We start from the raw sequence: 21,267 nt of genomic DNA on the forward strand, positions 1-21,267 counted from the left end.
CCCACCACTCGAGAACTAGGCTGAAGGCTTCTTAGCGACTATATAGAAAACAAAATCAGCGTACAAATGATCACAAATTTCCACAAGCCTCGTGCAGACCAGATTGATTGATCACTTTAAAATACACGAATTAGCGGCGAGGGAGAGGAACTGTCAAAACATGAAAATCTCCAACTTCAGCCTCGTTTTTTTTGGGGGGGGTCAATAAACATTTTTGGGCCAATACTAATCCCTTTTTGAGCCGACTGAGAATTGAACCTTTTGTGGGCCAATATGCCAAATACCACACTATTTAGTGCTTTCCATCACCGCATTCGCTCCGTCTGTGTAAATTGGGCCCAACACAGGAGTTCAAAAGCCCAAATTGTTGAACTTTCTCCAACTGGTTGTAGCTCTTACAAAATATCCAAAAAAATTAAAAACTTGGGCAAAGGAACCTGCACTGTCATTTATTTAATTCTTTATTTTATTTGCCATCTCCTTTTCCATTTTCGAATATCCAAACACATGACTGATTGTCTACACATGCCATCCAGGGTCAGGTGTGGAGCCCAAACTACACCTACATGTGGCCGACTCAAGAAAAGGATTAGGTCTAATTGTGTTTGATTTCAATTTTAAAGCATGTTGGTACTGTCAGGGACGTCTGGAGCAGAGCCCATGCTAGGATGAAGTCGATACCATAGATGTATGGTATTTGGATACAATGAAAAGTAAAAAACAGTCTTTCGTGACTGCACTGAAAAGACATCAAGACTGTCTTGAAGAAACACGGGTAGGCCTTATCCTTTGTTACTTTGTGTAAGCCCACAAGTTTCTTTGAAAAGTAAGTTACAGACAAACCACACTGACAGTCAAAGGAAACGCACTGGTATATTAATTTCAAAGTCAGTACCTGAAATGGTATCAACTCACTTTTTCTTAAGATGGGTTTTGGGGACGAGATTAACCAGGCAATTAACCAGACGATAGGCCTTTTATCCACATTACTTATCGGTAATACAGTCGAACCTCATTAACGAGGTCCTTTGGACTAAACAAATTACCTTGTTATAACAGGAATCTTGTATTAACAGTGCTTTTCTTGATGAGATTTGACTGTATCTCCAAATGTATTATTGCGGATCCATTCAGCAAAACCGACTGAGTGAAACGTGCCATATATAGTTTTGCTGTTGTAGACCTTAATACAGCATAATTTCTCAGCAATTTGACGACCATACACCAAACTCCACAACTTTTTCCCAAAACCATCATCAGATTTTAATAAGATTTTTCCCACTTATTCTGTGTATCGAAAATTACACAATATTACAAGTAATCACTAAAGTATTTATGAAAGTATTTATACGGCCAAAGAGAAGTCACCTTCGGAAAAATCTTAAATACGTACAACTGTCTAGCACTAGTCACTGCTTCTATATGAGTCAATTACAGGGGTTTAAAATTTTAGAGATATTTGTCTTTGTTTGCATGGCTACCAACACTGCATTTGAGCTTTGTACACATAGAAATAAGTCTACGCAGCAAGTACATGTAGTTTTTAAGTGGGCTTAAGTGCATTTTTAAAAAATGGGCCACACAGGATGTACTACAAAGTTGTGTGCACCTTTGACCCCTCCCCCAAAAAACACAATTCAATGCAAGTATTCAACCATCACAACACCCTTGTTTTGAGTACAAAAAAATGACGCAGGGTATACAAATGCATGTTATTTCATTGACAAAACTAACAAAATGAAACAAAAATTTCTTTTAGGGGTTTTTGGGGCTATTTACATGACTTATTACGAACATAACCCCGAATTTCCTTTTTGTGAACTTGAGAAAAATCCCAAACGTCTAACAGCATGTTATACAAATTTTTTCTATCTTAATCTAGTTTGGACGCTTAAATGTGTGGCTTTGTATCACTATTCAAAAGGGTCAACTTTCAAAGCATGAATTACTGGTAAGGCGGGAATACCATTTTTTTACCGAACAAATATGGCCACAGTTTCTTTATTACACAATTCCTGAAAAATGAAATCTTCATGCTATGTACAACACCATCTGCAGGTCTATCTGTGCTTGCAGCCTGCTTCTAGCTAACAATGACATTCTGTGCCGTTCAGTGCCAACACTGTCAGCCTGGAAATTTGGTTCCTCCTTTGAACACAGAATTCCTTACACACATAAACGTGTGGTAAGACAAAATTCTTGATGAGCCACTGAAATAAACACGTTTTTATCCCTGATTTCTCTGCCATTTCATGCAACGATTATCAAGGATCTACCAGTATACATGTAAGCAGCCACAGCAAGTGGAGACAGGCCCCTGTCCACGATCAATTGACTGACGACCAGGTCAATCAATCACATCAATCATTCGCAGGCAGTGTTCAACATCACCTATTTGCCCCTGTATAATTCTTGGAAACCACTACTCCCCTTGAATTGCGAGGTTAAGTTACTGAGGTTTTTCTTCATTTGGTTTCATTTTAACAGTCTTCATGCACGTGACATGGTACGCCAAAATCAGGTATACCTGGGCAAGGAGTCAAGTTTGAGAAATTGCGTTGAGCTCTCTTTTCAAAATTGAATGGTCCAGGAGTCCAGATTGCGTTGAGCTCTCTTTTCAAAATTGGATGGTCCAGGAGTCCAGATTGCGTTGAGCTCTCTTTTCAAAATTGGATGGTCCAGGAGTAAAATATTTAAATGTTGGAATAAGACTGATCGAAATGCCAAAAATGAGAAATAAACTTTCCAAATTTGAATTTAACCCCTTCACGCCGGGATTCTTTTGACCGTGACGGCTGGGCTGTGGTATGCCCGGTATGCAAAGCTCTGTCCAGCAGCAGGCACCATTGAAACTGCAGCTGTGCCCAATTCCTCCTGGTTTTGACATGCCACACCGCATGATCTTGGGTCAGTCTATGTTCATATGATAACCATGACCCGTAATAACACAACATAAATAGTAGACACCTCCTGTGCATCAAAAGTGAGTATTCAGGCTTCAAAATGACTCTCAAACAGCCAGGCCACAACAGAATTTACAAAGTTAAGGTTTGAGCGGCATTTCCATTAGAGAGCTGGACTACGACAACAAAGAATCACTGTCGCTCTCTGTGTGGAGGGTGGTCCATTTCGCTTATAGCCAAACTCCAGAACATTTCAAGAGAACTGAAAACGCCGGACCAAACGACATGAACAGGGAAAGGTTGTCCCACTAATATATGTAACAGTTTTTATTTATCTTTCGTTTTGTCCTTAACCGGATCAAAATAATATTACAAAGACCTGCTTACAACATTATTCTATTAAGAAGTGCCTACTTGTTTACAACTCCTCCTCGTCATCTGGAAGAGCTGTTCTTTGAGCTTCCTATAAAAGACAAGAGAAGAGACAAAAGAAGACAATAACTGTAACTCTTTGGTGTCTTTTTTACTAGGTACTGGACCAAATCATCCACATCCAACACTGAGACACTCCCCGTGCAATCTAAATTGCTTGCTAGAAAGTCCACCACTGGCGTGATGGCCATTGTTGGTGGATCTATTACACACGGCTTACATGACATCATCAGAACTGTTGCCATGGCAATGAGCACCGAACGCCCTGGCAGTGTTTCAGGCTCCTGGACTAAGTCTATCAGGATTCATCAAGAGTTGGTCACTTTGGGCCTTCTCGACCAAGTCCATCAAAAACCACCAATAAGTGGAGATTGATTTTAATGAATTTGGGGTGGTAAAGGTTAACGGCTGCTTCACCAGACCCTTCACAACACTTCAGCATTTGCCAACAGCATTCACCCCTAAGAACTACATTATCAACAACTGCCATGTTATAGGGAGGTCAATGATGCCATTCTTATTCGAAACAGCGTAGGCATAATTTTGTCGCTGCTCTTCCTAGACTTTCACGACAAGGCTTGTGAACTGACTTCATATGTCGGTACTGGACTCGACCTGAACACTAAAGGGCATCTCAGCTGTGCATGGTGGTATTAACACGTACAGTTGAGCGCACACCATCATTTTTCACCAGAATGAACATAATCCCATTAAGCAATCCCAAAGCAATGAAACTGTATGTGGCTGCCCAGCCACACTGATGGACACGTTTATAAGAATATGGGAAGTACAACCCAAATTTTATCTGAATTGCACAACCCCTGTGCTTCCCATAGCAATGCATCTGACTACAGGTGCCCTGCAGCAATGATGCACTTACTGACATGTATATCATCACCCTTTCACTCAGAGACAGAAGTCCCACCAGAGAGTAAAAACAGAAAATACCCATTTGTGAAACGGAAAATCATTGGCTCTACACACTTGTCTGTGAAAAGGCTTAAATTTGTGTTACTTCTTTCTCTTTGTGAAAGACACACACAGTACACACATTTGCCAGGTGAAAAATTGTATCAAACATTTGTATACATTTCCAGAGTCAAATTTGTCTCTTTCTTAAAGTGGCAAAACAAATGTTGCCCATGCTTTTGTCCTTTTTGCTGATGCGAAAGCTATGGAAAACAACTTTCTCTCTTCGTGAAAATGAAAAATGCGGTTTAGATGAATGTTGTCCCACGGAGATTGTGATTTGGCTGATTTCAGCGAATTTGGTCACCTACTCACCTCAAGGTCTTGGCTGTATTTGAGGAGGGTAGCTGGGTCAATCTTGACCTCGGGTGGCTGCAAGGCGGGCATCTCCACAAACATCAGGTTAGGGTCTCCCAATAGCTTGCGGGCCAGCCACAGGAAGGGCTTCTCAAAGTTGTAGTTACTCTTGGCGCTGATGTCATAATACTGGTGGGGGGTTCAAGGGATGAGAACAGCTTGAACGCATGAACAGCTTTTCGGATTTCATGGATTCCGCGGCAAACACAATTCTTTCCTGGTGACATGACCAGCTGGGTTTACAAGCGCCTCGGTTGCAAAAATCATCCAAACAAGGAAACTGACATTTGAAAAGTTTGAGCAAACTACTTGACTTCCAAGACTGAACTGTGACAATTTCCATGATCACTGCTGTCATTTTGAAGAAAATGGTTGCTTGGTATTATGAACTTCAGGGCTGCCACAGCTTCATCTGTAGACCGACAAGGATAGCCTTCAAGTTTAACTATTATTTTGTTATCACAAAAAACCCGTCAAAATAACCCTTACACTTTTCTGTGACATTAAAGGACAAGAATTTCCCCAGCATTTCTCAGGATATTCCATGATTGTACAAACCCTGCCAATGACCCCTTCCCCCACCTCTCCCGTTAGCCTTACCTGCAGGTTCTTTTTCCGGTGGAAGGTGATGTTCTTGGCTTTCACTTTCCTGTCCTTGATGTCCACCTTGTTCCCACACAGCACAATGGGCACGTTCTCACAAACCCTGGCCAGGTCCCGGTACCAGTTGGGCACGTTCTTGTATGTGACTCTGGACGTGACGTCAAACATGATGATGGCACACTGGCCTGTGAAATATGGGAACGACGTGTCTGCACTCAAAAATCCCTCATGATGAATCCCACAGAATCTGTTTAACTTTCTGCACATCAATGGATCGGTTTCAATTCTTAACGCTCAAACAATTTGATGGACTCGGTCATATACAGAGCGCACACCTAAATTTTAACCTCAGAAAGAGTCATGCTAACGACCTGAACAGCACCCAAGTTGCTCAGACCACCCATATGAACCCGACAAGGTTATGCAGGATTTCAATGGTCCCTAGGGGGTTAGGGTTAACAAGAACCCTGTTGTACTAGGAATGGCAAAGTGAAACAAAAGCACCAAGAAACTTCGCTTTTAGAATATGTTCTTTATAACCGTAATGCATTATAGGCATCTTGATATTAACGATTGACTGTACCACATCTGCACTGAACACTTCAAAATCAGGCAAAATCCTGCCACGCCGCCTGCAATACTTATGTATGGCTATTCCAGCAAAGGTGACTGTACAGTAATATACAGTGCTTTTGATGGGACTAGCCAATTAATCTAGCAAACTGGTTCCACTCTGATAATGACAAATTCACATTACCGAGAGGTTTGTATTTGCTGGCTGCGACGAATTTCTACCGCAATTTAGATGAGAACCATCACCCCCAAAATGGCAAATACTACAATTTTTTCCCCTCAATTTTTGGTATCACCTACTTGCTAAGCCTTCAATGCTAAAAGCATCACACAAAATCCATGCCACAATATAGTTTGGCATTTTCTGATGATCAAAATTATGCAAAGTTTCTGTAAATCCCTGAATTCTGATTGGCTGCCATTCACCTTTCATGGAATTCTTTGTTTAAACACCCGGCTGCAAGGCAAGCAAACAGATGTTCTCTTTGGGGACTTTCTTCTCACCTTGAATGTAGTAACCATCACGTAAACCACCAAATTTCTCTTGGCCCGCCGTGTCCCAGACGTTGAACTGGATGGGACCATGATTCGTGTAGAACACGAGCGGGTGCACCTCAACACCAAGGGTGGCTATAAGACAGAAATATGGGGGGAGGGGGGCATGGAAGGAAATGAAGATTACGTTTGATTATTTTTGTCTAGCTGAGGTACTACTGTTTTACACCATTTGAGATGCTAAGAATTCCACTACTTAACCCTAACCCTGCCAGACACAGCCTGCGAAATCAACAGCAGCCGAACTAGCCATGTTGAGAAAATGGGAGCTAGTCCCATTTGGACAATACCACTGTTGGATCTTGTGGTGACTGGCAACCACAGACTCCCAGGCTGTTTGGCCTTGGGGAGAGTTGCCCTGTTGGATCTTGTCACACTGGGCAGGCAAGCCACTTTGACAAATGATACAGACTGATGTGTCTGGCACGGTCTCTAGCCAAAGTACACTGGATGGTTAGGGTTAAGACTGTGATATCAACAGTGTTGTAGATGAGGCCGTCACAAGACCAGTCACAAAATGATTAAGAGGACAAACAGTGACAAGGGAATGCTTTTGTTACAGTCTGTTTGATTAGGGTTACATTTTCTCCAGAACGCCAAACACAGTAAGACTCACCTACATATTTTTTCTCAAACTCTCCTGATAAGTGCCGCTTTACGAATGTTGTTTTTCCGGTACCTCCATCACCTACTAACACAAGCTGTAAAGAGAAAAAAGTGAATAAATATCCCATTTCTAAAACGTAATTTGTATGGCACTGCTAGCCTCAGCCATCTCTGCTATGTACACAGTTCGTGGCTAAAGTTCATGCCCTTAGCCCCAATAGAAATGTTCCTCCTTTGCGTAATATTCTTTCAAGCTTCAATCTTTACATCGTCCACCAGCGGCCACTGCTGCGATGCTCCAGTGAATTGCCGTGATGCCCCTTAAAAACAGCGCGTACCTTTCGGCCACTTGGCCAACATGCCCCTTTTCAATGATCACTAGGCGCCTATTTGTATTTTAAAGTTGTATTCAACTTTCAAGTTACCGTTTAGCGCTAGCGTTTCTGTCAACTGGTTTTGCATCGCCCTGTAGACAACATGGTATAGCAACCATATCAACGTAGTCGAGTTGTGTGCTTCTAAAAACGTGGCACCAGACTACTTTTATACATAGACTGGCTACAAGTCGCAGCACAGAATTACACATTCTGCACCAATTGGATTCTGTGCGCTGCGCATATTTGAGGCGGAATCACTATTATTTTGGGATTGAGGACCGGAATACGACTCAGTCTATTTTTTTTTTCCTTGCTATTTTACTGGTATTCACGTGGGCACTGGACATGGGCATGATAGCAGGCTTCTATTGGATAAATGTTGGTGACCCAGTGACCGACTTGCTTGAATTGCATGAGTAATTACATTGATTTTTGAAATACAGTGTTAATTTTATGGCATCATGAAAAGTGATGAGACACAACACCAAATGGTAAATTAAAGTTAGTACAGTATTATTTATTTTTACTTTTTACAATTCACGCAGACTGCTCAGCATGTAAACAGAAACAAAGAAACTTACAGGTTGACAGTTCAAAACCATGTTGAAATTGAAGGAAAGTCTGTTAAAGTCACCAACAAGTCAAAAATTCGAAATGGCCTTGGTGCCCTTTGGTTTATGGGAGCATTCAACGCCAAGTGGCCTTGACCCTCTGAAGCTTAACCCTAACACTCCTCAGTCCTCCAACAGGTGAAGGATTGAGGAGGGTTAGGGTTAAGGTTGAAGCCTCTTCTTTGCCAATATCTTCTCAGCTGATGACCAACTACAAGTACATGTACACTACACCCAGGTATTGCAAATCAGATGAGTTCCTAAGTCCAGTTCTGTAGTCAACCATAACCCCAGCCCAACTCAAAAGTTCATGTTAACTTTGGGTTGATTTGCCAAGTCTGGTTCATGAAAATGTGGAAAGTTGGTCACGTTGTTACCCATCCCATCATGTATATTCTTAAGAGAGGTTTTCTTTTTAGATTTGTTTTAAATTGTTCAATATAGGAAATTCAAAATACCACGTGCCACTAAGAGGTTACCACAGAGAGCCCTTTCCTGCAGTGCATTGTGGGAAAATGGTCGACAAAGCTCTGTGTGCAAGCTGCCCATTTTTTCTCAGACTGTCTACTGACATCTGCTCAAATGCAAATTATGGCAAGTCGGGCATTTTTTGAAGACTGTAAGCTTCAAAAATGGCCTCTCTCTAACAACCTCTTGGTGGCGCACTGTATTGGGCATTGCCCGTACCACCTCAACTAATTCAACTTTCAATTTTTTTTTTTTGAAACTTCTTTGTGAATTACAATCCAAAATGGGACTGGCAGCATCATGAGCAAATATCCACTTTGTTCAACGTCAACTCAAACCTTCCCAAATCATCCGAAAATTCTCTCAGTAGTTCTGGAGGATTGAGGCTATATGGTGAGACAAGAGAGCCTATTGCAAAGGACGCCCTGTGTCAATGTCTTGGAATGGGCTGGGCTTTGCATTTTATGCACTGCCATGCACACGTCCATGCCTTAGATTATGTGTGAAATCATCGACACTGCTCCAGGGTTGCACAGGGACTGCAGTAGGATTTTGAGGGATTGGGACAATGGGCTCACCTCCAAGGGACACATTCGAGACGAAATGGAGAATTTAGGAGGACTGAAGTCATCTCCAATTGTTGTGAGGCAGTTGGAAGATATTGCAAGACTGAGGTTGCATCACAGCGAAAATGTCTAGGGAATTAGGGAATTACTGCCAAAGAGTTCAGTTGTGTTCAGTTTTGATCCATCTGACCTGAAAATGTAGAGATTTTCAGTTTAACTGGAGCACAACGTCAAGTAAAAAAAGCCTCCCCCTCCAAACATGCCTACCATTTCTGCCCTCATCGTTTTTCAGGAAAATGGGAGATGGACCATTTACTGTGGCTCGGTAGGGGCAAATCCATACTCATGCTTACCTTGAAAGTAGCCAGCGGAGCCTGTTTTGTTGCAGAAGCATCCTGTGCCAATGCCATGGCTTACAACTGCAAAGGACACAGGAGAAGCAGGTGTGATAAGGTAAGCCAGAAGCAAGCATGAGGGGGCACTGTACATGTGATGTGTCAGTTCAAATAAGATGTGAATTTTTTTGGTAGTAAAAAAAAAACCAGTTTCAGGGTCACTGTCTGCATGCATTGTACAAGACAAACATGTATGTACCAAGATTTGTTGATGATGTACATGTACCAATAAACAATGAAATATGGCGCAGTTCATGGGAAGTGGCAAATGGTAAATTGGTGAAGTGACCGACATCAATCACAAGTACAACACAACTTCATTGGTCGTCCAGCCTTGAGCCAAGTCTCAGGCTAGTCAACTAAATTGCAACACTAACAATTTTCCTTTGTTGCTTCGTTTTTCATGAATGAGTCTGTGCACATTGCGAAAAGACTTGTGACTGTCTCGACTGTAACAACATGAACGATGAACACTAACAGTAACTAACAGGGTGAAAAATCACTGTGTGTAAATGGATAAGTCCAAGGCATCTGTTACTAGGGCAAAGTTTCAAGTTCCAATTCAATGAAACATGGTTCACAAACATGACAAAGAAAGCCAAGGAATGTTTCAACATTTTAATAGCATTTTTCTTGAATGCAAATATTCACACACAAGTACTGGCATGATTGGACCTATTTTCATATGGTATTCATATCTTGGTAATATTTGGGATGCTCAAAAAGGTACACAAATAACATAAATATTGTAAGACATATATTACGAGTCCATGTTTTTTTCTAGTAGGCCCTGCTGGTTATTATGCCTAGAACGACAAGAAAGGCAAGTGGCAGAACAAAATGACCCTTTGACTTAAAATAAGACATCATCACAAAAAACAACACCACCACCTATGTTTCTCTTACTTGATGGATGTTTAAGGATTTGATGGATGCAAATTGTACCGATAGTTACTGACACGACAAACACCTGGGATTTACGTCGGCAGCAATGACAAGGTAACGTAACTCAGGTGGCGCAATAACTACACAGTCTGACCAGTTCAAACCGGTACATTCAGTCTTCAACAATAAAACCATGAAAGAAATTTTCCTATTGATATTCACTCAAGTCTTCTACGTCAAAGCAAACAAAAATATTAATTGCTTCGCAGTGGAGAAAGATACAAACCTTTCCAAATAAAGCGGCCAGTAAAAATTTGAAGAATATATCCGGTTCCTTTCCCGCGGTTCACGAGTTTTCCCAACTGTACAATGGAGATTGGTATGATTCCTGTCTCATAGTCACACCTAGTAAAGTAGATGCGGCCCTTTGGCGTGTTAACCAGACTGTCCTTAAAACGTGGGTCAAAAGAAAAGTTGGATTTAAGAGGGCGCTATTTGGGCTAATTTTTTTTCGCCTTGCGCGGGGGGCGCAACTTCTTGATATCGATGGTAAATATCTTGATTGTAGGTCCCCGACTTAGAATTTATCATCTCAAATTGGTCCCATGGCAGCGTTTGGTGGGGGGGGGTCAAAAGCGAAAGCGGCTTTGGCTTCATTCAGCATGACGTTGGGAGAAAAACAATATCAAAATCATTGCTCAGTGCCAATTACTTTCTTTCCTACTCACCTATGAAGTATAACTTGGAAAAAAAATCCATCGGCGAGGGGAGCCCCCCCTGCTGGATATGCCACTGGCTCATGGGCTTCATGTGGGCAGTTACCACAGTTGAAACATAAATAAAGGAAAAGGTGGGCCAAAGATATGGAAAAAGAGATAACGGAATAAAAATTACCACTGTGCTTGAAAAAAACCTTCAAAATTGCCCCCCCCACAAAATTTCCCCTCTGGAAAAACATAGTTAGCGCCCTCAAACAAATCCTTGCAATGCCCGTGACTAGGTCAGCTTCTTGGCAACTGAAATCACATTTTAAATCAAACTGAGAGGGTCTTTTAGATGGAAATCGAATTTGCGTCTTGGCATTATAAACATGAAAATTTTCGATTTGAGCCCAATTACTAAGCATACATAACACAGGAAAACGGTGACAGGAAAGGCAACTTCAATCCTTCAATTCAGAGGCATAACCTTTCAAGTCCCCAATCCAATCTGGTTATTTTTCCTCCATAGGCCCTTATTGCTTAACAAAAAGAAATTCCAGACCAACTTTCCATGGCAGAAATTCCAGACCAACTTTCCACGGCAGAAATTATGACAGGATTTGCTCCTGTAGTAAAATCCAAACAAGTATCCCTCATCAACACACAACATCAAAATTTGCATTGGACAAAACAGATGACAAAGTTATTTTGGCAAAAACAGTTAGTTAAGCCGACACCCTAGAATGAAGACCATAGCTCAGACTTCTTTCCTTATGGTTCTTAACAGCCATAAAGTTTATTCAATTCAGAATTTTTGAACTATTTAGGATTACACTGACACTTCATGAGATTTGACAAGGGTACATGGGTTAAGAGTGATAGGCTGTGAACTGGTAGTGAATGAAAACATTCACAAGAATCAATCACACATATTAATCTAAACAAATTCCTGATCAAGTCTTGCAGACCAATCACGTAATTCTTAATAGATCATTTGCACTTCTGCCAATGATTATCCATCTCTGTGAACCTCTTCAATCTGCTGTCTTGAATGAAAGGCCAGACCAGATAATGACACTTTGGATGTCAGGTCATGCCAAAAACTGACATTATGGATGTCAGGTCATGTCAGAACTGTGGATGTCAGACGATGCCAAAGCAGCACATATTTGGATGTGAGGCAGAGTCAGCAACTGAATTGACTTTTGGACATTAATCCACATCAGAAACTGACATTTCTAGTGGCTTTGTTAGAAAGAATTAATGATGCAAAAATTACTAGTTCACTTTACATTTCCAATTCTGCTTTTTGAAGAATATACATGTATGTGGCAAAATATGGAAAGGTTTTATAGTGACTTCAGCCACAATTAGGATTTTCTTTTGACACAAGATTTTTTATACTGTATGTGGGGTCGCACTACTCTCGCGAAATACTTGTATATAAATCTCAGCCCTAACAGTGGCATCTCAAACGAACCACAATTTAAAATATTTCATCAAATTTACAGTAAACTTTTGAGCCAAAGCAAACGTGTTGTTTCATCTATAGGGTGCTCTTGTGCTATACTACATGTTCAACATATGAAGGTCACTGGACTGTAATTTCAAACGATCACTGATTATTCTGTGTCTTGCCGTGCCATACTTGCAAGCCGCCCTCAGAATTTTCCCGGTCTCCGCCTACCAGTGTATTTGGAGTCTGGTTTGACATCCCTACAAAAAAGCATTGATACCAGCAGAAAAATTTAAAATTGATAACAAGGATGAAAGTCCAATTTTTACTGAATGGATTCATGAGTTTTGTTTATCAAATACCAATAAGCTTGTTTCTAATTTAATATTTTATACAGGTTTAAATGTGGTTCCAAAGTTGAACTTCATAATTTATTAGATACAAAATAATTTCAATAATTTAAGAAATAAATTAAATTTCTTAATTCCAAAACTAGTTTTCCTTTTCAACAAATTTCAAGAATTTCATTGAAGGGTGTTTGAAAACTTGGAACCCAAGGACACTCTTAGCAATCTGAGAACAATTTTATACAAATTTCAAAGGTTGGACAGAGTTTGTCATTGAATAAGTTTTTGTAAAGTCACACAGAAACTCCATTTTGTAGCGTTTAGTAACACTACTTTGATGATTTTATTAAATCATTTTAAAGGTTGTGTTCATGTCTGGGCAAGAGCCATTTTCCCTACTGCACACATATTTGTGGTAATCAATTCATGGAGCTGGTATGCTTGCGAGCCATGTGAGACATTTTGCCTTTGACTTTAAAAGCTAAACGCAGTGAAATAATTCCATCCAAAAAAGCAGGTTGCCAAGCCAAATGCCATGGAGTTGATATTGCTGTTGGTTGGTTCCAACCTGTTTTTTTCTCTTATCCAACAAGAACAAGGTTGGGGTAGGGCAGTAAGTTCAAAAGTAGTGGAATGGAAATGGGGGAGGCAGAAAAACAGAAGTCTGGTTCCCATACCAAAGATCCAAACGTGCGCTGCACTTAGGAACAGAAGGGAGCATGCCAGACATTATGTCAATCTGTATTCTTATGGTTGACGACTACTTGCTATGATATTATTAACGACAGGAAACCAGCTTGGAAAAACGCAGTATCTGACTAGGTCTTACCCTTTTCCTTGCCGACGCCTCCTCTCCTTCTTCTCCTTTATCCATTCCCTGCTCTTCTTGGGGGGTTTGCCTTTCATCTGCTTAATTCGCTGCCTGCTGTCGCTGTACTTCACCTCGGTGGGGATGCCCCTGTCCCCTTTCCCAGTCCCGAGGCCCTGGAATTCACAGTTGAGAAAATAACAGGTCGAAAATTCGCAGTAGATTACTTCCACAGATGTGCTTTGTGTCACAGAGATGTTCATTACTATTGATCATTTTTTTTGAAGGGGGGGGTGGAGTTAGACTCAGACCATCCAATCAACCCGGCAAGCTCATTGGTTAAGTCCCACTTGAGTATTTTTTTGTGTTATGAACATAAATCGGTGCAAGGGCAAAAAATACATGAAAACTGACACCAGATAATCAAATTATTTCTATCCTAACAACTTGCTCATTTGCTACAGTTGGAAAGAAACAAAAAACGGGAGAGGGTAACCCAAAAAGATTTAGGTAGAAGGTTATCTAGGTTCTTTCTGGACACTATTAACAATATTTGGACATGACATTGTTATGCAACCACTCCTAAACCTCTGCAACTTAGAGGCCCACTTTTGGCCAATCCAAAGCAAATTTGGGATGCTCAATTTTCCAATTGCTGGCCAAAACGCTGGCACATAAATTTCAACTGCTCCCCGCACAACCTCCCAAGACACAAACCATTAACCCTCAAAACTCCAGAAAGCATGTGAACTTGTAAAAAAAAGATGAAAAAATCCCAGTAAAACTCATTACCTTCGGAATCTGTGGATTTGCCAGCCCAGCAAAGAGACACAGAAACATTCTGCAAAAACAATATGAATAACAGCTTTCTCCATGTGACCATGACAATAATGACACACAAAATTATCTGTACTGTCCATACTTAAATTTCTTAAAGTGAGATTTTGGATTCGCTGGGTAAGAATGTCCTCTATGCATTCATGTAATGCAGTTGGAATACATCCATTTATTTACATGTACATTGTACGTGGGTATTAATCAAGGTAGCCTCTCCAATTACCAAAGAACTGTTCTCACTGGAAGCAGCAAGGAGAATTCAATGAGAAATATTCAATTTTAGGGCGGGAGGAAAACCCAGGTGAATGTTCTGGGGAAAACCAATGAAATCAGGTGGGAACTGAAAACCCAATCTAAATGTCGACCTAGGCAGGATTCAAACCCAGAACGCAGTGGTGCAAGGCGAGGTAAGTCCCACTCTGCCAACTTGGCTGTCCATAACCTCACAACTGGGGTAGTTCAAATACGATGAACGTATATGTGACCAAGTGCACTTGAGTAAGTGTTTGATTTTATGGGGAGTTGGGTGGGTGCAGCGTTCTGTCCTTGCATTCCACCTCTGTGGTCCGGGTTCGATTCCCAGCTTGGTCTACATGTGGATTGGGTTTTCAGACCCCTATCCAATTTTGTTGGTTTTTACCCAAAATATTCCTCTGGGCTTTTCCACCAAATTCTAAAACTGTAACTGCTTCTCATTGTCTCTTCTCTACAGGTTTCTTCAGGACTGTGAACTACGATATCCCAGGGCACTTTTGAGGAATCCTCGATGTCATTACCAGAAATAATTACAATGTAATAATAAGAAGAATAATGTTTAGTCAGAAACACATCTCTTTTTTTCTCCATTTTTTTTTTCATACTTCTTCGCCCTAGTGCTGTTCGGGTAGTCCACCACAACACCCCCAGTGAAACCGGCTTTCATTGCTTGGGACGTGATGAGTTCCAACTGTTGTGAGTTCTCAGGGTAGAACTGAAAAACGGCGCGGCTGCCGCGTCTCTAAAAAACAACATGCAAAAGGAAAAAAGGTCAACCAATAAGAGATAATTCTTAAGCTTTACCCTAACCCCCTGGGACCACTGAAACGATGCATATGCTTGTTGGATTTAGAATGGTTAGGATTAACAACGGGCAAACAAGACAGAGACTTACTTGGGCATATTCCCAGTATCAAGTTCCCTCATTTTAACCCCTTGGTGATGGGATTTTCTTTCCGAAAGCCGACTCCAAGAATTCCAGCCTTGCTTGGCCACGAAGGCCATCTGCCAAACCGCAAATTCTCGGTTTCTGGCCCTGCGTGCTCTGCACACTTTGAATTACACAGTGAAAAGGCTGATTGTTCGGTGGCATGCGGCTCTACTCACACTTCCACATTCCCGTTTTCTCTTTTCGAAGTGGGGACTATTGTGAAGCTGGTGATTATGATGCAAATTCGATCTTTTCATTTCTGGGCTACACACAAAGGCCAATCACCATATGTACAAGAGCCAGGGTCTGCCTTCTTTCACCGTGTTCGCTCGAGCATGGGCCAAGAATAATAGCTGAAAAGCGGGCCGAGGATCTTAATTTTTACAGCGGCTCTTGCCGCGTCCTGGCGCGAAGGGGTTAAGGGGTACTGTAGCAAATTATTCACCATGCTGTCAATGCAGGCAAACTTACAACGAATCATATTGATGGAGTTAAGGAATATTGGTCAGCAATAAATCTGTGCTAAGCAAAAAATTAGCTGATATCCAGCTTTAGACAATTCAATTGACTAACATTTATTCAACCCGCTCTTGTTCATTGCAATACTTTCTGTGCTTATCCGCTCTCTGCATTGGCTCTAAGGATGTAACAACCAAAATCCGGCAAAAAGCCTTAAAATCTAATAAAATCCCATTCACACATTTTCAAAGGTAATAGCCAGAGGATTAGGGTCCTCGCCCCTGCAAGAAAGTTTTCAATATTTCAGTTGCTAGATCTAAGTGTAAAACTTATTAAACCTATTTTGCAGACACAATTTAAGTGAAAATTACTGGGATGCTAAGAAACCTTTTCTTGTCATACAAATGCCTTTTCCTTGTCTCCAGACATTTCAGAAGTATGGCATTTTATTTCATTTTTCAATGTGGTTTTTGACATAATGTGAACACAGTCTCAGAGAATGACTTACAGTACATGCGCCTAGCCTGAATTCAAAGTCACAACATGTCACCTTCTGCAACAGACACAAAAAAACTGACGCTCACCATTGCACTATACAAGGTACAGAAAAACCTATACAGCCTCTTGGGTGGATGATGGGACTTCTTGTCAGCGTTGCATAACCACTGAAGTGCTGAAATGCTGAGGAGAGATATGCCTGAGTATTACCATTCAAAACCAAAGTGAACAGGGCAAATTACATACAGCTGTTTAATTAAAGCAGAAAATATTGCTGAGCAAACTTTCATGCTGGGCGATATGCAACAGAGGGCAAGTCACAAGAAAAAGAAAACAAGAATTTTACACAGAATTTTCATCAGAATGGATACAAATATGTTGTTTGGAACCCTGAAAATGCTGCACAAAGCGCCTATGGGGAGTATGGTAGATCTTCAGATCAAACGCTCTTTGGGGCATTACATTTCAGTGTTTGTTTCCCAGACATGCCAGATGGATTAAAAAAAATCTGCAGTTTTTTTCCCGATGCTATCTTTGGTACCTGATTACGCCGTCAAAAGTTCCCGGTTTGAAGAAAACACCCTGACCCATGTCGCTCACAAACAAGTCCCCTTCCACCTCCCGCTCTAAGGCAATATCTGTTAAACAAAGACAAACAGACCTAAAAGTTATGTCCAAAACTGTATTACACTTGCTAAAAATTGATGGTTGGGGTTCACAGTAGGGTAAATTAAGTAGATACACTAGAAAAGCAAGGTTGAATGGGAAAATGAAGATAACCAGAAGCCAAAGTTTTTGCTCAGCTGAAAAAATTCTGCTCAGCAAAAACAGGTTACATTACAATAAATCCCATGATACAGTACATACTGGTAGTGAATGGTTCTCTTTCTCTGCTTTCTTGTGCCTGGTCTTGTGCCTGGTTTTGGGACTGGTCTTGTGCATGGTCTTGTGCCTGGTTTTGGGACTGGTCTTGTGTCTGGTCTAGTGACTGGTCCTGTGACTGATCCTTTGTCTGGTCCTGTGTTTGGTCTTGTGCCTGGTCTTGTGTCTTGTGTTGCGACTTATCTTGAGTTTGGGCTTGTGACTGGTCTTGTGTTTGGTCATGTGACTTGTCTTGTGTTCAGTCTTATGATGATTTCAACTACTGCACTGGCTTTCACCGTTTCTCACCTAGCATATTTGTACTGATGTCAAGCCCCATCCAGTAATGTCCCTGCTCCGTTAAAGTTTCACCACTCAGGCCTGACCCACAGCTGTAAATCAAAGATGAAACAAAGCTCTGTTGTTGTACCAATATTTGAACATTCAAATATTTGAATGATTATCAAACATTCAAAGCTGAATATTCAGAGGTGAAAAGTGGGAGGAAAAAATTCATTATTTGGTTAAAAATTGCATTCTAACGGCAAACTTTAAGATGAAATTTGCCTATAGCCGAAACCTAATTTTTTTCTTTTAGTATGGGTATTGTACATATTTTGTTTCTGCTTTATGGCAATTTGGTTCTACTGAATATTCAAATATTCAGTTGAATTGAAGGTGAATATTCAAATATGCAATTACTATTCAAATTTACTTAGCCTAAAGCAGAAGGGGTTTCTTTTAAGCAACATACCCTACATCCAATACGTATGACGGAGTGTCCTCTGGAAGGTTGAGAAGTTCTACTGCACGCTCTGACATTGTCATTTGAATTTCTATCATTCTGGAACTGGAAAGCATATGTTATCAATATCAACAAACTGTTTCAATTATCACTTATTGTTCAATTATGACAACTGATTTTCAATAAAGAAAGCAAATCCCTGATATAAAAAGTACCCTGTCTTGGTGTATTAAGATGTTTCTACGAAATTGTACAAACTGAACATTTAAAGACAATTTTGAAATGACTTTGAATAAAAACTGATGATTATAACATTGGTAAACAGATCTAATTGAAACAAAGACTTACTTTGATGTGTACTTTCTTGCTTCTTCTTCGTTGTAAAACTGTAGTTATTAAACAAAATGTAATGGTTCTCTGACAATAAGGTTTAACCAGTCACAAAGTGACCTTCATAGGAAAAATTCAAACTATTTGAAGATGCCTTACAGGTAAATTATGTAACAAAAGTGATCCTGGTGCACTGAAATTCACAGATAATAAATAATGGTGATTAACCCTGACAATCCTCAATCCTATAAAATCCTGCATCCTGAGGATGTAAGACAAAATTGAGCGGCCGACTGCAAAGGATACATTGTGTCAAGGTCTTGGATTAGACCTTGGATTGTTCACGCACTACCATGCATAAACTCAAACCAAGACGCGTGAAATTATGAATCTCTACTGCTTTAGGCATGTCAGGATATCATTTGCACTGCCTCAACATAATTTGCTGGAGGATTGAGGCAGTGGTCACCCCTCTCTGGAGTAAATCTTTATATCAAATAATTAGAAAGTTCCTTGATGGCCTAACACTTCATGTGCCATTTACAGTCAAAATTGTTCTGATTTTTTGTCTATGACCTAAGTAGGAATGCACTTTCCCTTACTAAGAATTCAAGGTATTCGTGTCGTAAAACTTGTGCTTGTTATACATGTTGTACATACATATGCTTGTAGAACAAGCATACACGTATGTAGGCCTAATGGGTAATTCCAGAAATTCGGGCTCCAAAAGTGTGACATTTGCACGTCCCTGTTACATCTGACCTTTGTTCTTTGACATGGAAATATCACCGGAATTGATTTCAAACTATTATAATTTGTTTGGCAGGTAATTTGCATGAATTCATCACACTTGGAAATTAGAAAGTGTGTTCTGAACTTACAAAACCATATGTCAGAGGTGACAGGGACGCAAAAAATGGACCCCTAATTTCTGGAATTACCATAATACAATGAACTTAGAATTTGAAACACTAATGTTTCTGTGTACTTTTCAATGAATTTTTTATGTAAAAGTGTCAATGTGGCGGACGCCAGTTATTTTTCCCTACAGTGACCTATTAGCCATAGGAAAGCAAAAACATGGCCAGAAAAGTTCAATTTAGGGGGAAAAATACGAAGTCATTTACTTGGAAAACACAATTTTTCAGACCAGTCTCATAGGGTTTGTGCACGGGTGTCAAGTGGCGTCCGTACATGGAACTCCTAACATTTGCATGCTACTTAGTACCACAAACATCTCAGGCAGTATCATTTGGTCGACATCCTGACAGTGATAGTCAAGAGTCAAACATGTCAAAACAAGTATTAAGCCTTTTGCGAGCTAAATTTGAATAAAATCTGGTACACTGAGTTACCTGATTGCACATGAACCATATAATAATAACAATTTGAATTCCCTAGACTAAAGACACTGTTGCTATATCTTGTGATTCAGGGCAAGCTTTAGCATAGCTAGGCTAACACCATTTCTGGAATGGACTGGTTCCTTTGAGCTCTTCTTCTCAATTGAAAACAGTGTGTTGGTGCAAGGTGTCTCATGTAACTAAGCAAAAACTTGCCCCGAGTCACAAGGCAGGCCTATAGCAAGTAGCCTAGCCTGCCAATGGAGAATTCAAATTATGTTCACGTGAATTTAAAGAATTCAATGTGGGCCTACCAGATTTAATCAACCTTTTCGACGTTTGCAATGCCTTATGGGTTTGGATGACAAACAAGCAATGCATTTTATGCACAACCGTATGGGGGGAAGTGAACCGGTCAGAAATCAATTTACAGTTTTCTACTAGTACTAAATATTTTTTAAGTATCTGCTTATCAACTCACAGATGCATGCGTTTTATCAGATTACACAAGAAACATATTCAAATAAGTTTTCAAATGTTTGTAAGAAGAACAAATCACCCTTAATTTTTTTAAGGGCCCCAGTCACTCTACAGGCTGAAAATGAAGGTGACTGGTCAATGCGGAATGAATGAGCTATAACCTTGTATAATTCATGATCTTAGTCAAAGCACAGTCCATGACAAAAATCTGTTGTTGGGATTCTCTGAATTTTCCTTTTCTGCCAAGCTTTAATTTGAACTTTAAAATTTGTGAATATCTTCGTCCCAAATCAATAATGCAACACTATGTCAGAAGGGGACGACTTGAATTGGACTATGAAATAAAACGGAAAAAGATTAACGTTTTGCAGGTACACTTCTCCCATAGGGTTGTGCATAAAATGCAATGCATGTTTGTCATCCATATACCCATAGTGCACAGCGAACGTCGATAAGGTTTATTCAAATTTATTCGCAAAATGCTTATTTTTATGTATGCTAACTCAAAACTTTAATACTGTACCATCTCTGGGGGAGCCTTGTGCTCCGGTCTTCGGCAAGACGCCATGGTGGTGTGAATTACACGGGAGTTGATTGCCACGGCCGATAAACATAAACTCGTTTCTCTGGCGCTCGATCTGAAGTACAGGTTGCGCGATCTGAGTTGCTGGTGTTGAGATCTTACCAACTTCAATTTCCACTTCTTAAACTCTGACAAAGAGACTTCAAGACTTGTCCAACTTTTCCGAACTGGAGCTAGAGAAGTGACTGATTTACAGGAAACTATCAATCTAAATGCCATACACGGCAATACTCATTTCTAACCCAATTTCAGACATGTCAGAGAGTGCTCGACGTAATGTTACCCTCAAGTACAGTACATGTACATCAAAGTGGAACAGTGCACATGGCGTTT

At 40.4% G+C, this 21,267-nt stretch overlaps 2 protein-coding genes across 4 annotated transcripts; both read right to left on the minus strand.

The window, feature by feature from the left end:
• Positions 1 to 443: 443 nt before the first annotated feature.
• LOC147795620 (GTP-binding nuclear protein Ran-like) lies at positions 444 to 10,713 on the minus strand. Of its 3 annotated transcripts, none has more exons than XM_087131526.1 (7): positions 10,587 to 10,713; positions 9,374 to 9,439; positions 7,009 to 7,093; positions 6,342 to 6,467; positions 5,262 to 5,449; positions 4,620 to 4,790; positions 444 to 3,366 (listed from the first exon to the last, which is right to left on the minus strand). In XM_087131526.1, the coding sequence occupies exons 2-7, from the start codon at positions 9,428 to 9,430 to the stop codon at positions 3,322 to 3,324; spliced, it is 672 nt and encodes a 223-aa protein (XP_086987652.1). In that variant the 5' UTR covers positions 9,431 to 9,439; positions 10,587 to 10,713; the 3' UTR covers positions 444 to 3,321. The 3 variants fall into 3 exon arrangements, with proteins under 3 accessions (XP_086987652.1, XP_086987653.1, XP_086987654.1); XM_087131527.1 differs by lacking the exon at positions 10,587 to 10,713 and adding an exon at positions 10,322 to 10,440; XM_087131528.1 differs by lacking the exon at positions 10,587 to 10,713 and adding an exon at positions 10,375 to 10,395.
• A 1,051-nt stretch (positions 10,714 to 11,764) lies between these two features.
• Positions 11,765 to 21,239, minus strand: bud23 (BUD23 rRNA methyltransferase and ribosome maturation factor). Its single transcript, XM_022237677.2, has 10 exons — positions 20,875 to 21,239; positions 18,547 to 18,584; positions 18,208 to 18,303; positions 17,763 to 17,845; positions 17,134 to 17,230; positions 16,679 to 16,775; positions 15,310 to 15,446; positions 14,405 to 14,453; positions 13,634 to 13,788; positions 11,765 to 12,717 (listed from the first exon to the last, which is right to left on the minus strand). Exons 1-10 carry the CDS (start codon positions 21,151 to 21,153, stop codon positions 12,663 to 12,665), a joined length of 1,086 nt encoding a protein of 361 aa, XP_022093369.1. The 5' UTR covers positions 21,154 to 21,239; the 3' UTR covers positions 11,765 to 12,662.
• Positions 21,240 to 21,267: the final 28 nt, after the last annotated feature.

Source organism: Acanthaster planci, unplaced genomic scaffold (genome assembly GCF_054643075.1).
Source record: "Acanthaster planci isolate LZ-2023a unplaced genomic scaffold, COTS_SCS Contig1, whole genome shotgun sequence".
In the NCBI taxonomy this organism is placed as follows: domain Eukaryota; kingdom Metazoa; phylum Echinodermata; class Asteroidea; order Valvatida; family Acanthasteridae; genus Acanthaster; species Acanthaster planci.

Coding starts and splice junctions, on each gene's coding strand:
- LOC147795620 (XM_087131526.1), bottom strand. CDS start 9,430: ATGGCATTGGCACAGGATGCTTCTGCAACAAAACAGGCTCCGCTGGCT. Junction 6,468..7,008: donor GTTTGAGAAAAAATATGTAG/GTGAGTCTTACT, acceptor TCTGTCTTATAG/CCACCCTTGGTGTTGAGGTG. Junction 4,791..5,261: donor ACCGGAAAAAGAACCTGCAG/GTAAGGCTAACG, acceptor ACCCCCCACCAG/TATTATGACATCAGCGCCAA.
- bud23 (XM_022237677.2), bottom strand. CDS start 21,153: ATGGCATTTAGATTGATAGTTTCCTGTAAATCAGTCACTTCTCTAGCT. Junction 18,585..20,874: donor ACAAGGCTCCCCCAGAGATG/GTACAGTATTAA, acceptor TAATAACTACAG/TTTTACAACGAAGAAGAAGC. Junction 17,231..17,762: donor CATCAGTACAAATATGCTAG/GTGAGAAACGGT, acceptor TTTGTTTAACAG/ATATTGCCTTAGAGCGGGAG.